Consider the following 15,543-nt stretch of genomic DNA (forward strand, 5'->3'; position numbering starts at 1 on the left):
ACTTGACTGTGATGTTTGCATTCCCGTAAGGCCTCCATTATGTTTATGCCCATAGGCATAACTTCCTGAAGAACTGGTGTGGACGTGTTCCCACAGACTTTGGCCAGACGGGGACAGTCCCCGCCAATATTTCCTGCACCTTTTTTCGTTTACGTGCCTTCATCTATTTGCGTACAGTAACTCGGCAGCAGCTGCACCCTGTATTCAAAGCATTAACAGCCAGGTAATGCTTTTTTAAAATTTCTTTGTAAACCGTAAATGGCAAGTCCGCTCAGTTGCTTGACACAATCAAGCAAAGAATCTGAAAAAAGGACGCAATTTCTTTATTGGACTTTGACGTCTTTATTATTTGCTATATTAAAGACACATCATATATCATCTGCTTTGTGTAAGTCAGCAGGACAAAAAGGTTTAGCCAACCTGCTGAGGGACAGCTGTGGAGTCAGAATTACATAATTGAAAATACAGAGTTTGTACTGACAAGGATTCATTTGGTTTACACAGAAGTTCCTTATTCTGCTTTTGAAATGTACTATTAATGAGACAACCCTGATCAGGACGTAAATCCTAATTTATTCAATACGACTGTCTGGCATTCACATGTAAGTTTTGGCCTTATTCTTAGCACTAATAAAAGAAAAGGCCTTCCAGTAACTGTGGGTGTATCAGCGCCTCTTTCTCGTCTCCACCAACTTGCAACACAAAGTTACACCCTTGTTTATTCCTCACAGCCCTGCACATTCCTCCCGTCTCTCCCAACAACGCAACATTTTTCCATCATAGTTTATCCGACGTAAGGCCGAAGTCTTAACTGCAAGATGCATGAAACTGGAACGCCGCCATCGACCACACGTTCACATAATGCAGCTGGAATTTGCTAAATCTCTGAAGTTTATTGTAATCATTAATTATCTGACAATGTGCATGATCTGTAACAATTATCAGAAAATGCTTTCAACGTGGCATTGGTGTGATGTGTTATGATATATGTCTGTAACACTAAGCTAACTAGGCTAAGTGCCATTTTTCAGCACAATCAAGTAACTATGTAACCTTGAGCTGTTAAGAATATGACTTAAGAGAAATTTGATTCCATAATAACGCCTTGAAATTGGGCATCTGTCTCTTTAAGAAGCTCCTGCTCTCTCTGAAACTCAACAGGAAGTCATCACAGCATCACTTCTCACTATGTCACGATAAATTTGCTGCTCGATACATTGTCCCAAAAGTTATTGCGATGAACGATAATATTGTTATTTTGAGACCGTTTTCAAGAAATGTATGGATGATGGCGTAAAAATGCAAAAACACATTCTAAAAGATCAGTAAACTTCAAACTCTAACAAACATGTGACCCTGGAAGTGGAAGACATTTTAAATATCCAACATAAATAAACAAAACAACGGCAACAACAACGAAAATCAATCATGAAGTCTCTGTATGTAAACAAAATTGACCTTCAAAAAAAAAAAAAAAAAAAAAAAAGAGGATAGTTGAGATCAAATCACCAGACTGAACACTGCCGCCATTCAGGTTTTGGTAGAAAGAAATAACAAAATCATTCAAATGGAAATCATTGGGCTTGTTTGAACTTACCTTGCAATTAATTGATCTACTGCTTATTGTGACAGGCCTATAAAGCACCGTGTTTTTATTTCTTGTGCAAACTTCAGACGGGAAACCCAGCCTTTCTCCTCCTCCAGTCACTGCATCTCCTGCCCGATTCTCTCCTACAGAGTAAATCCTTCTCCTCTGTTTTGTGGCTTTTTCTCTGCGGATCCCACTCGCTCCATTACAGGCTGCTCCGGGTCCAGGAAGAGGAGGGGAGTCGCTCTGAATTCCTCCTCACATCTGGAAGCCATCTCTCCCTCCCACCCCTCTACACCCTGCCCTGCTCCTCCACCTCCTCGTTCGTTTGCCAATCTCTCTCCTGTCTTCCCTGTTGCTCTTCGCTGTATAATGTAAATAGCCCTGTAATCATGCTCTCCCTCCCCAAAAAGCCGGCCGCGCTGGGTGGCGTGCGAGGGGAGAGATGGAACCGCGCGCGGAAAGGGCCAAGATCTACGCTGCTTTCCCCTCCATTTTGGATTCCAGCTGAGCTTTATGAGCTGATAAAAAAGAAAAAAAGAAAAGAAAAAAACCCCCAAACTCTTCTCTTCACCTCAAACCCGCCGCGTGTGTTAAAGCAACAGGAGACCCGCAAGCAATTGATGCAAAGAATGTGACTGAGTGTGACCTGTGAGAGCCGTCAAACCGAGGCTGTAAAGTCTCAGCACACCTTCTGATCTTACGTTTAGCAACAACACTTAGCTGTTTTTATATTTATTGTACTTTAGTGTATTCTATTGCCATTGTTTTTTTTTGTGAGATAAACACAAAATGGTGTTTAATCGCAAACAGGAAGAATGGAGGCCCAGTCAAAGTCCAAATTAAGGAACTGTGGCAAAGCTTGGAAAAACAGTAGCAACTGAAACTTTCCAGTCCAATCTGATTGAGATGGAGTTATTCTGCGAGAAGAATTTGCCCAATTTGTAAAAAATGGAGGCATGTCGCAGCAGCATAAGCAACAACACTTGGTCCTGCAAAGCGACAACATGGCAGAATTGTATTCAAGTCTACTGTATGTAAAAAACCCCCAATAAAACCATTCACAGTTTGTGATTTTAATCTGATATAATAGAAAATGTTCTGAGGGTATGAATGCTTTTGCAAGGCACTGGATGTTTTTAACTTGAGGTTTCTGGTCAATATGCTGAATGAGATTTAGTACAACCGAAGGCTACGTCTGTGATAAAATAGACAATCAGTCTAAATACTGATGAGCAATAAACAAAATAAAATGAAAAAAGTGTTTGTCTGATATTTCAGAATCAATGACGAAACACAGCAGACATATTAAAGCCGGCGTCAGCTGCTCCAGCGCGATCTCTGCCGGCTTTTGAATTCGACACGCAGCCTCATAATCACTTCCTGAACATTCACACTGGGGTCACAAATTACGACATAATCGCAGTTTCCGATGGCTAATATTGCTTTTTACTCATCTTCCATGCAGCACTCGAGAATATTCAAAACGAATGTTTGATGTTTACAAATCCACCCATGTCTGACTTATGAATCACCCAGGAATTCAAAGGAGCTAGGGGTGAGTCTACATGACAGACAACCTAGCAAAACAACTATTTTAAAGTGAATCTAAAGAACTTTGTTATCAGCAGCCAACATTTACAACAGTTACTGTTAATAAAGCTGCAAAAATGGCAATAACATAATACTAATATTTGTTGAAATCCTTGCATATGCCAACATTGTGTGCAATAAGGGTTCCAACCTTTCAAAGAACACCTACAAGATGGGCTAGCATCCATAATCTTTAGTGTGATCAAGTCGCCGTAGAACTAGTTCCAGAAGATCAACCTCAACATCCCTCTCTGTGGCGACATTTCCAGCTCATTCTGGGTATTCCTAAGTTATTTCCATGTTAGATTGGAAATATATTCCATCCAGCAAGTTCTGGGTCTGCCCCGGGGTCTCCTCTCTGTGGAATGCGCTCAAAAATCTCCCCTCCAAAAATGGAGCCATCGAGGAGGCAATCTGATCTTTTTCTAAGCAAACAGACCTACACAAGAACAATTAAGACAGACTAATTAACCCAACAGTCATGTTTTTGGACCGCGGGAAGCCGAAGTATCTGGTGACGGCCCACGTATGCATGGGGAAAACATGCAAACTCTATGCTGAAAAACCCCAGACCAGGACCTTACTAGCAGTAAGAATACTGCTAGGTAAAGCAAACGAGTGAGGCAAAACACAAGCATTACCACAAATGAAGGCTCCATCACTTCATCCATCTCCTGCTCCACCCTATCATCACTCCTGGTCAAGAGACCGCCTCCCCTTTCACAAAGCACATCAAGGCGTATTAAGGCACCTGTCTGAACTCTCCATATGGTTAGTGAAAGAACCAATGTGGCAAAAAGCATGGACATCACCTTTGTTACACCGCTGACTCACCAGGTCAGGTATTTACAGGCTGTCCTCATGTGTTGAAGTTATGTGGGGATGATTTATTGCTTCTGTGACCAGCCAGCCACAGAATTCGATGCACAAACAAGACTCAGAAATAATTTCCAAAGCCAAGAGTAAAAAGGTAAGATATAGGATGGAAATCTCAAGCATTTGCTTGGACAAAAACAGGGCAGCTACACTGAGTTTGTTCATTGTCGTCTTGAAAAGAAAGGCATGTGGAGACTTCTAACAGACATAGTACTAGTACCGCATAGTACTGCAGTCAAAGCTGCGCCACGTCTCTTGTTGTCCCACACTGCTCACTTCATTTCTAGAAACTTACATCTCTGAGGGAGATGATCATCTCCACTTGACCAGAGGCGGCTTGTTTGAAAGAGACTCTAGTAACTTGAATTCCTCCTTCTTGATGCTCTTCAACCTGAAGAGTCCGCCTTTGTCCTGGTTGAGAACCACAACCTCAGACTTCAAGCCCCGTTGAGAAGCAGTACAGTACCTGCTGATGGTCTTCGCTTGAAGAACCCAACAGAACCAAAGATGAAACTCTTGAGGTTATCGAATCAGACACCCTCTTCTCTGTAACAACACCTTGAGCTCCTGTCCATGAATACCATAAACACGTAGGAGACAAGGTGTTATGGGGGAGTCGAACATGTCCACCACCATCTAAAGCAGCTAAACAGACTTTGAAAATCTTCAAAAAGACATGACACAAGATTTGAGAGATACTCCTCTCTTCAGTTGGTCATCTACCCTATTCCAAATTGGATTCTACATCGTCTCAAATTGAAACAATGCCAAGATCATTATCTTCCTCTGTCTTCCTCTGCCATAAAGCCAACAAAAGCATGGAAACACAAGAAGCTCTGTTTGGACAGTCATTGGTAAGACTACCAAGGAAGCAGGGATAAGTGAAAGTATGTCCATTATTAAGGAGTTATCACTGAGTCAGTTACTGACAGACGCACAGACTGCGAACTCACTGCTGACACTTGACCTGACCAGGCCTCTAATCACCCCTGTCCCCACTGAGACCAGTCAAAATCCATTCCTTCTCAATGACTAACAGCGCACAATTATTTACCAGCCCGTCCCCGTTACTTACAGCACAAAGAAACCCAGCGATCACATCGTACACGATAAGATCATCGGACGTTTTCTCCCAGTCCCGCCGTCACACAGACAGCGTGACGTTGTCCTGAACCAGCCAGTGTCTCCGCTCGGGATTACAGCAGTTCTCACACTGTGAAAGATAACTGTTTAATCTGAACCGTCCTTGACCCGCCTCCAGCAAACACAAGAGCTCAAACACACACACACACACACACACGCTGGAGAGTGAGCGACTGTGTGATCTCACAGGTCTGACATCACAGCAGAGCGGCATGAGGGCCGACCACCGAGGATAGACGTGTTCATTCAATCAAACGATCATGTTACAGTTATTAAACATACAATTTATTCATAGAATCATCTGACACACAAACAATGTTTAAAAGAGGAGAAAGTTGGTTCATTTTTCGGTCAAACGTTGACAGAAATATACAGTCATTTAAGTGAGAATATCGCTCTCCGTGAGTCTTGTTTGTCAGATTAAAAGTAAGTTTTGAAAACAACAACCTTTAAGCAGGTGTTAAGCACACTTTTCATTAAGCCAACAGTTTTGTTTTTAAAAATATAGGTTTTCTTATTGCTCTCATGTAATATTATCATTTTAATTGTTGGGTTTTCATTAGTCGTTATGAGAAGACCATCGTGTTTAAGAGGAATTAAGGTGTTCAGACATCAGTTTCTTCCTAATGAGTCTATATGATGTGTTTCACTTGGTGAATGAGTTGCCTGAATAAACAGAGTAGAATATCATTTCCAATAATATTCTACTTTATGGAAAGGGTTTGTATTTCTAGGCTAGCCAAACCTCAAAAGTTGGTAAAAGTGGAGAGAAGCGCTAAATATGAAACGTTTTCATGCCTGACAGTTTTAACCAATCAGTGACGTCACATTTTAGAGGAGGATCTTCAAAAATAAGCTTCTTTTTTTTATGCTTGACAAGCAGAAACGTGTGTTTATATCCGATCCACACCAGCCGGGTTGGAGTTGATTCAGCTCAGCCTTTAATGCTCGCTGTACGCTGATGGCTTTGGATATGTTTAGCATTTATGTTTTTAAGATCGTCTAAAGCATGTTTTGTTTTTTTTTTTTACCTGCAATTAATCCTACGTGAACACAAGTCGTTAACTCTTTGTGATACGCCTAAACAAAATCCAGTCCAGCAAAGCTGTCTTCAGGTCAACCGACTCATAAACTGAGTCCACCTGTACGTAAATTATTCCAAAGATAAATCTGTGAAGTTTGCTAGAGGACGAATGGCATCGTGAAAACCAAGGAACGCCGCAGACGTTTCGCCTCAACCCGTGTAGGGGAGAAGAGGAAGCCTTTTCGCCTGCGACGTGCGACGTTCGTGAAGCAAGGTGGTGGCTGAATCATGCTGTGGGGCGTTTTTTTGTTCTTCAGCGAGGACAGCTGAAGCTCTCAGCTGAAGATGGGAACATGGTTGGAGCTGAATGCTGAAAAAGAAAAAAAAACTGCTACAGCTGCCAGAAACTTGAGATACACACCCAAAAGCAGCTAAAAGCAATTAAAGGACTCTCTGGCACAGATTGTAGCCATTCAATGTGACTGAGCCCGAGTTTTCCTGCAAAGAGACTCGGGCAGAACTTTCATTGTCTACAAATGCAAAAGCAGACAGGAGCCATAGGCTGCAGCGAAACAGCTGGAACTGCAGCCAAATGTGGTTTGAAAATCTCTTAGCTCTCCATTTTCACACACAGAGCCCTATATTTACTTTTTTTTAAAACAAAAAGAAAAAAAACATTTCCTATTCATAACGAGGTAAAATTTCGGGAAAAAAAAGTTCAGTGGGCATGAGAACGTTTACAAGGTGAAATAATATGAAACATATGGAAACAACTTGCAACATTTCTTAAAAGATTTTTTTTTTTTTTAAAACAAAACAAAACAAATAACTATCCTACTACGTGTTTGAATATCGCTAAAAGTTTGAGCCAACCAGCAAAAACAAGCCTCATCCAACCAGAGTCCACAGACAACAGCAGGGTGACAGCGATGGATTTTTTTTTTTTAAATTTCATCCAACACATGGATCGATTTATTTCCAATCAACCGTCACCCAGCCAGCCAGCAGTCCGCTCGGTGAGCACCAAACGCGGCTGAAAAGCGCGGATACTCACGGTGTGTGGTGAATCTCAAACGGCCTCAGAGTGAAGTCATCCCGCAGAGACTGGAACCAAGACATCGGCGCGGTTAGTGGGCCGATGATTGGATTACTTGGCTCGGTCCTGCGCTGGCGTCCCTCTGCTCCGCGCTGCTGCGTTCAGGGCCGCCCCGGAAATCCCTCAATCTCCGTGTGACTTTGGAGAGAGGAGAAGTTCTTGTCGTCGTTGAAAGAAACGGGTGTCGGGACTTTTGACGTTAGTTAGCGTGATAGAGAAACACTTTATCCTGAAGTGTTGAAGACTAAGTTAGCGTGAAAATGTCGCTGAAATAGGCTACTCAGATTTGCTACGAAAAAAAAAAAACACATAAAAAAATGACTATTTCTGTAGTTTAAAACAATTTTACTTTTTTTTAACCTTGTCCTTATTCGAATAAGTGTTTTCTTCACGGTTTTTTAAATATTTTTAAAGTACTGAGCATCGGGATACTTTTTAATCATGTTATATTTATTTTTATTGTGTGTCAAATTTCCCATCTGACAAGAAAGCTGACTCAGCTCAATGTGACAAAATCTACCTACGTATAAATAAAGTTGATTGATTTGATTGACCCCTTTTCTTGGGTTACTTGTGATCAAAAACATTAAATGTTAGCCATCTTCCTCATCTTTCCAAAGTAAATTATAAAGAAACTGTAAAATACAACAAGTCTGAACTCTATTTAAGAAACTTGGACGTCACCAAGCAACTTCAAATTGAGTATCTGATGTTTTTTCCAGCACATTTGACACATAGTAAAAGTCGCAGAATTAAAATGTTGCACTTTTTATCAGCAATTCTGATGGTTTGTATCTCACCAAGCCAGGGTCACACAGAGTGCTGTTGCAGCTTTTAATTATTCATGTAAAGGCTTAATGTGTGAGAATGTAAACTAGAGAGGTACACTGCAAAAACACAAAGTCTTACCAAGTATTTTTCTGGTGTAAATATATTAATAAGCTTAAAATAAAAGAGAAAACTAAGTTACAAGTCTTAGGAAAAGAGCTTGCTTAAAGTCAGTCATTTCTGAATATTGATGAAAACGTCCCAGTTGCGTTAGCAGATTATTTCAATCATAGCGTGCAAAATGTCTTGTTGGTGAAATAATCTGAAAGTGGAGCTGGAACTTTTTCATCAATATTAATTAGGAAATATTGACTTAAAACAATATTTGACTCACCTGAGCGGAAGCAACATATGACTTCGCTCCCGAGCGAAAAGTAACTTGCAAGTTGTCTTTTTCTTTTTTTTTTTGTCTTACTTTCAAGTGGACTTAGACAGTTGCGCCACAACCATGAGCAAATCCCACCTGTTCCCTTGAGTGTGACATCATTTCCAGAGTTGAGGGTCCGAAGTCATTCTGACCTATGACCTTATGTGGAAGTTGGACTCTGCTTTGTGCAGCCTCAGGTCAACCCTGGCGGTGTTTAATTGAATGAGCGATAACCCTAACTTCGCTCTAAACAAGGCTGTCAGAAGAGACGAGGAGAATTTTTTTTTTTTTTTAAACTCTCATTAGCAACCAGAATTAGTTTTTCTCTTGTTTATTTGCGTTTCCTCCCCCTCTCTCACGCCTCCTCACCTCTATCCCACAGACAGATCAGCAGATAATTGTGGAAGACGCGTGGGCTGACGGCCAAGCGTCACTGTTATGACAATTAATGAGACATGGGAGTTTAAAAAGAACTTTTTTTTAATTAAAGTTCAAGAAATAGGGAAGTGGATGCAGAAGGAAGGGTGAGTCATAAGAGAACCACCACCGTAAAACAAATGTACATGTCAGTCACTTTCCTTATTTAGATTTACAACCAGACCAAAAAAAAAAAAAAAACTAAAAACAGATCTCATAATCATTTTTCCAATAATCGTTTTTCTTAAACTGTTGTTTTTGAGAACTTTATGAGTATGAATGATAAATTTGTGCAACGATTTCATAATGTAAACTGAATAAAAAGACAATTTTTTTTCTCTCTGTCTGAAGTTAAATCAAACCAAACGTCTCTTGTGGTTTTAATTAGAATTACCAAAATTATTTCTATTTGCCAAATGACACAATGATGAGAGAGAATATGTTAGCAATTTATTCATTAATGTTTTAAAAAAAAAAACAACGTTTCCATACGTTACCTCAGTATTTAGTAGCACTTCCTTTAAACTTCGCGGGTCAAACGCTTTGGGCTTCTTTCCGGTCAGTTCCGGTCCGTTCCTCCTGACAGAACTGACCGTTTCCTGCTTTACCTGAACAGTCCGAGCTCACCTGAGTTCATCCAGAACAAATTACCTGCGGGGCAAGCTTCCTGGGCTCCTCACTCAGATGCCGTTTTTTTTTTTTTCCCAGACGAGACGTGAACGCAGCTTAAAAACCCAAAGCAGGGAAACTCAACCCACCCATCAGGCTTTAGATGAGATAAGAGAGCAATGTCCTCTGTAAGCAGACTAACAACAAACATTTAGGAACGGAATCAGGTCTGAGCAGCAGCAACAAGCCAATAAAACATCTGGCCTGCTGTGTCTCACACACTCAGAGAGGAGGACTGGCAGACAGGAACCCAGCTGAATATAAAAGAAGTAGCTAAAGTATGTCCAGAACCGAACTGTCTGTGTATTAGACGTGTCTGGGTGTGGATTAGAAAGCTTTTGTTGTCACGACTTTTTAATATTTGCTCTCCGTTTTGAAGAAGAAGAAGAAGAAAACCCCAAACTCAGAGGTTTAGCGTTTGAGCTGCAATGAAATGGCTCAACGCTGACACCTAGTGGTGTTTTCGTCTTTCTTTCAGGACTTCGGTTGAAAAGGTTCCAATATATAATCACATAAACTTCATCATGCATATATTGCAAACTTAAAAAAAAAAAAAGAAGTTGCATAGTTTGTATGCGTTTTGATAACTTTGGATGTTCTTTAAAGCTGGCTGTAGTATGCTTTAAAACTCTGGGGTTCCTCGTGTCGACCCATTCCTGAACCAAACATAACACCAGACATGGACTCGTCTGTTCCTCAGTGGTTTGGTTAATATTTCAGGTTGAAGTAAATGTCTCGTTTCGTTTGGAAATCAAGGTCAGGGAGGATGGGAAATGATTGGAAAGCCTCAAAATGCAACTTGCTTATAGATCCAGCGAAGTTTTCCAAGAGCAGCGACGGTTTAAGGAGATGCTGATTTCATTTTCCAGGTGGTCTTTATATCTACCTACACAGCCAAAGGTTCCTGCTTTAATGGCCAGTGGTATCACAGACCACCGGTGGCCAGCGAACTGGACTCACTGACATGACGAAGCTTTTCAATAATACTTACATTTTATTGAGTCGGACGTTGTTCTAGAAGATGCCCCGATTTCCTTAACTTTTGGAGACCTGAGATCTCATCTACATCCAAATGGTCTGAATGACTTTGTTGCTACTTTGAACAACTTTTCAGACAAAAAAAGATAAAAAATCTGAATTGGCAGATAGGACTTTTTAAAAATCGACAATTGGCCAGAAAACTGCAATTGGTGCACCCATAACACCAAATCCTCTCACTTTTGCAATTTTAGCCTGATTCTGGTCATTTCAATCCTTTGATATGCTCGGTAACCTTCGCTCTGTGAACCCAGAACGAGAAAGCGTAAACAGAATGTTGTTTCCCTGAGGGATTTTGTTTCAGGCCCTTTACATCATGCTGAGTCCAAACACCTTCAGCAGAAGCTAGTTGTGGATCTTTGTGGCTGTGATGCAACAGTTCTGCTCAGTTTGAACCCGTGAGGATTTGCTGCCAATATTCTTTGAAAATCGTCACAAACTCAGTCAGGTTGGATGGGGGGAGGCGATGGGCAGACACTTTCAGGCTCTGACCGGGTGAGTCTGCTGATTTTTCTCCAGATGTAAAGTGTCAAACTGCAGCCAAACACTTCAAAGATGGTTTCATCAGATCCTATCACTCAACTCCTCCAAAGGTCTGAGAATCCTTTGGATGTCTTTCCAAGCCACTGATGTTTCTTTAGCCAGAGCCATTTCCTTAAAGGGGCAGTGTTATGTAAAATTGATGTTTTTGAGCTTTACATCATGTTATTCTCTCATCAAAAACATTCAAAGCAACATGGAGAGTTGCTTTGAATCTTTCATGCATGTTTGAGATATTCTTTAATCACCATGGCAACCATTGATCTGTGTAATAACGCCTGGTTGGACCTAGCTCCACCTTCAAGGATGAAGCTCCTCCTCAGAGCTGCAGTTTTCATGCTCATGCGCTTCCACCTCACAGAACAGCGCTGGCTAGTCAGCTCCTGCAGACTAGCCAGCAGCAATTTGCAAACACCTGGTGGAACTGACATCTACTGAGCTCATTGTGTGAGCTACTTCTCAGAGGAACGCTGGTAAAAGAATATTGTTAAAGGGTTAATAGAGGAGCCATGTTGTGATGACTTCCTGAAGGCGGAGCTCCAGAAAGAGCAGGAGCTTCTTAAAGAGACAGAGGCCCAATTTCAAGTCATTACATTTCAAAGTCAAATTTCTTTTAAGCCATATTTCATATACAGATTTTTTTATAACATAACAAGTTATTGTGCTAAGCAATAGCACTTTGTGGCAGGAAAACACATAATATTGCTCCTATAAAACATAGAAACATCAAAATAATCAAAAGAAATGGGAGGCAACAGAGATGTTCTATTATGTTTCATTTCATTTAAAACTAAAAAAAAAACAAAACTAAAATTCTAATAAAATAATTCAAACTTATAAAAGCCTCAGTCTGCTGAAAAACAAAAGGGAAACTGGTTTCTAGATTCACTTCGGTCTTAGAGAGGTTTCTTAACATTTGAAGGGAAAATTCAGTAGAAAAATACTTGAATTCAGCCAAATAATACGAAAAATTTATTAAAATAAGCACAAGAAACTTAAAAAAATAAACCCTAGAGGAATCAGAAGAAGGTCACAATTTAAACCCATCTGAATTTGAGAGTGTGGTCTCAGTTAGAGCCTCCCGGCCTCCTTGAACCGGCCCAGCAGCCCGTCGTCCGCCCTCAGGGGGAACCACAGCGTCCTGGTTCTGTAGAACTGCGGGTCGGTCTGCAGGTTCTGGATGACGTCGGCCAGGAGGTGGGCCCGCTCCACGCCGCAGCCCGGCGCGTCGTGGCCCAGCTTGGTGAAGTGGACATGGAGGTGGTAGTAGGAGGGCTGGTAGTGCAGGTAGACTCTCAGCTTGCTGGCCGGAAGGTTGTAGCGCTCCAAGATGGCCGCCTGTACCGCAGATATTACCATCGTCAGTGTCTTGAATTTTGACAAAGCTCTTAATTAAGAGCTTTAATCGTTGTATTTTCTCCAACTTTTTCATGTTTGTCCAGGCCTGGGGTCTTACCTTTCCCTTGTGGAAGATGTTGCGCAGCAGTGGGAGATGCTCCGACGACAAGTCTCGAAGACTCTTGATGTCTTTCTGACGAGCGATGGCGATCAGGTAGAGGTCGTCCACCTGAAAGAGTGAAAAATGATCCTGTGAGACTTGACAGAGGAAGGCGTGACTGAAAGTGGAGCAAATTACCCCCACAGTGACGTTATAAATTAAATAATCTGCTACTAGTACTCCTTCATCAATATTAAGGAATTAAAGCAAGATTCTATGTCTTGCCGAGAAGTTACTTGTAAGTTAGTTTTCTCTTATTTCAAGTGTACGAAAATGTTTGCGCTAGAAACTGGACCAAAAAAAAAAATTTACATGGTAAGATTTTGTGTTTTTGAAGTGCTGGATTTCCCTCCTATTCTCTCTCTGCGCTTGGCACCCCGAGGTACCCGGTTGCCATGGCACACGCACCATAACAACTGTCTGAAGAAGAAAAAAAAAAAAAAAAGGACGAGCAAAAATCCTTCCAGTTGTGCTGCATCCAGAACCGAAGGGGATAAACGTTCAACCAACAGCTGTACAGCGAAGGTTCGCTCTGGATTCAACGCTCAGTGAAACTCGCGGGAAAAAAAAATCCGTCTTCTGTCAACAAACGCGCTTTTGTCACCCATGAATACATGGCGGTAAATGACAGACTAGGTTCCTTTTGGATATTTGTTGGAATTTTTTTTTGTGTGTGTGTGTGTGTGTAAAAAATAGTAAAATTGCCAGGAAAGTTCTAGTCTTTCACCTGTTTTTGGTCCCACTTCAGGTCAGGAAGCAGGACAAAGCCGACCTCGGGGTCCGGATCGTCGTAAACCACCCGCTCTGCCTCGGCCTTCTTCTCCAGGATGTTGTAGACCCACTGGACGAGGAAGACGAACGCAAACGATCGCGGCTCGCCATGCACCGTGAAATTGCAACCGAGAAAGTCGGCGGATTTTGGGGCGGCTTCCTCACCTGCAGGCTCAAACTCTGCTGCTGAACGTAGGGCAGAGTGACGGAGCGGTAGTCGTCCCCCGTCTCTTCCACCAGGAAACTCTCCTGCCGCCTGTACTTCTTCACGTGCTTCTCTGTGGCCGGACACACCACCGTGGTCTTGATCTCTACGAGACGAAGCAGAGCCCTGGAGAAAGCGTTCTTCACCTCTAAATGTTTGCGTGCTGTCAGGATTTCATGCAGTAAATCAACAGAAAGCTGTGGACAATTGTGAAGTGGAAGGAAAATGATGCAAAAAAAAAAAAAATTTACAAGTTAAAGGGGCGGTATTATGCATTTCTCTTAATATGTGGCATTTTGTAAAACAATCAAATAACTATGTTGTCGTCAGTTGTTATAAAAAAGCTGTATATATCAAATATGACTTGAAAGAAATTTGACTTTGTAATTTAACGCCCCAAATTTGGGCCTCTGTCTCTTTAAGAAGCTCCTGCTCCTTCTGAAACTCCGCCTTCAGGAAGTCATCTCAATATGGCTCCTCTATTAACCCTTTAACAACATTTTTACCAGCGCTGCACAGAGAAGTGGCTCCTATAATGAGTTCAGCTGATGCACAGTTCCAACAGGTGTTTGCTAATTGCTGCTGGCTAGTCTGTAGGAGCTGAGTATGGGAGATGTGGAGGAAGGCTGGTCTGTGGAGCAGAAGCTTAGAAACCTGGAAACTGCAGCTCTGAGGAGTAGCTTTATCCTCTAAGGCTAAAGAGGATTTAGCCTTAGAGGATAAAGGTCCTAGGACCTGGGTGGAGCTAGGTCCACCCAGGAGTTTTGGACAACCGAATGGTTGCTATGGAGATTAAGGGATTTCTCAAACATGCATGACAGAATCAAAGCAACACTCCAGGTTTGTTTTTGATGAGTGATAAACATTACAACCTGCTGTAAAGCTAAAAAAAAAAAAAATTATTTTACATGATACTGCCCCTTTCAAAAAAGAAAAAAAATAGAATGGTGCAGCTAAAAATGTAGACCCAATTCAAATCTACATAATTCCATCCCACTTTGTGTGTTTATGAACGCTTTTGCATGCCGTCCTGTGTTTACCATTGAGGTGAGGGGGCGCCTGGAGGCGGTAGGAGCTGTAGATGTCGTTCCTCATGTCCAGCCTGAGCTTGGAGTCCCTGAAGAGCTCCGCCAGGGACTCCTCTCTGATGGGGGTCTTCTCCAGGACCACCACGGCCTCATCACCAGCTATCTGAAGAGGACATGCTCAGCACCTCTATTTCTGCGACACTATCCATCGCACTCACTTTGAAATAAATCTGTGCAAGACTTAAGAATATAGGACTACTGTTTTGAAATAATAAACCGGAAGTGAATAACGCACCGCCTTCTTACAACTTCATCACACAGCTTTCGACAACTATCGGAGGTAAACTCATACTTCCAGCCAATGAGATGACCGTAAACTCGTTCACTTAGCAAAATAAACCTATTTCATGTAATAACAATAAAGTGACGTTCGGTTAAATTAAAGAGAAAAACACCTTTCCGTGGAGAAACATGATTTTCTCCCGGGCAGAATCACTCAGCACGCTGGACGTTGTGAACGTAGAGAGAATGTTTTTCCATTCCGGTTCATTTCCGGTCTCCTCGCCATTCTTGTCGTCACCTTTCGCCCTCTTGGCTTCACGAGACGACTCTTCGCTTTCAGCGCTGGAAATTTCACGTTTAGCCGCGACGGTCGCCATGTCCGAGCCGCCGCTGCTGCGATCAAAGATCGTCTCCGTCTGAAAGCAGGCCTTACTCTGCACAGGAAGTCTCGGCTAATTTTTCAAAGCTAATGCAGAAAACTCAGAGTATGTGCATCTGCTTTTAATTTAAGTAAAACACCTGCCAAAATGATCAATAATAATAATAATAATGATAATTCAGTACTTTTATTTTATTTAAA

General features: G+C 41.7%; 2 protein-coding genes across 5 annotated transcripts in view; both read right to left on the reverse strand.

Moving 5' to 3' along the window:
- Nucleotides 1-7,434, reverse strand: part of LOC102224453 (uncharacterized protein KIAA1211-like) — a 54,363-nt gene extending 46,929 nt beyond the window's left edge. For 2 of the 4 annotated variants that reach the window (XM_023328931.1, XM_023328930.1), the window contains exon 1: nucleotides 7,279-7,434. In XM_023328931.1, coding sequence (XP_023184699.1) covers nucleotides 7,279-7,343 — 65 coding nt within the window. In that variant the 5' untranslated portion in view covers nucleotides 7,344-7,434. Of the gene's footprint in view, nucleotides 1-1,597; nucleotides 1,793-5,132; nucleotides 5,245-7,278 lie in introns of those variants that run through there. The other 2 variants (XM_023328934.1, XM_023328935.1) reach the window with 2 other exon arrangements.
- Nucleotides 7,435-12,128: 4,694 nt separating this feature from the next.
- Nucleotides 12,129-15,376, reverse strand: dcps (decapping enzyme, scavenger). Its single transcript, XM_005813229.3, has 6 exons — nucleotides 15,137-15,376; nucleotides 14,694-14,844; nucleotides 13,614-13,759; nucleotides 13,405-13,518; nucleotides 12,636-12,746; nucleotides 12,129-12,517 (listed from the first exon to the last, which is right to left on the reverse strand). Exons 1-6 carry the CDS (start codon nucleotides 15,338-15,340, stop codon nucleotides 12,251-12,253), a joined length of 993 nt encoding a protein of 330 aa, XP_005813286.1. The 5' UTR covers nucleotides 15,341-15,376; the 3' UTR covers nucleotides 12,129-12,250.
- Nucleotides 15,377-15,543: the final 167 nt, after the last annotated feature.

Source organism: Xiphophorus maculatus, chromosome 23, assembly GCF_002775205.1.
Source record: "Xiphophorus maculatus strain JP 163 A chromosome 23, X_maculatus-5.0-male, whole genome shotgun sequence".
Lineage (NCBI taxonomy): Eukaryota > Metazoa > Chordata > Actinopteri > Cyprinodontiformes > Poeciliidae > Xiphophorus > Xiphophorus maculatus.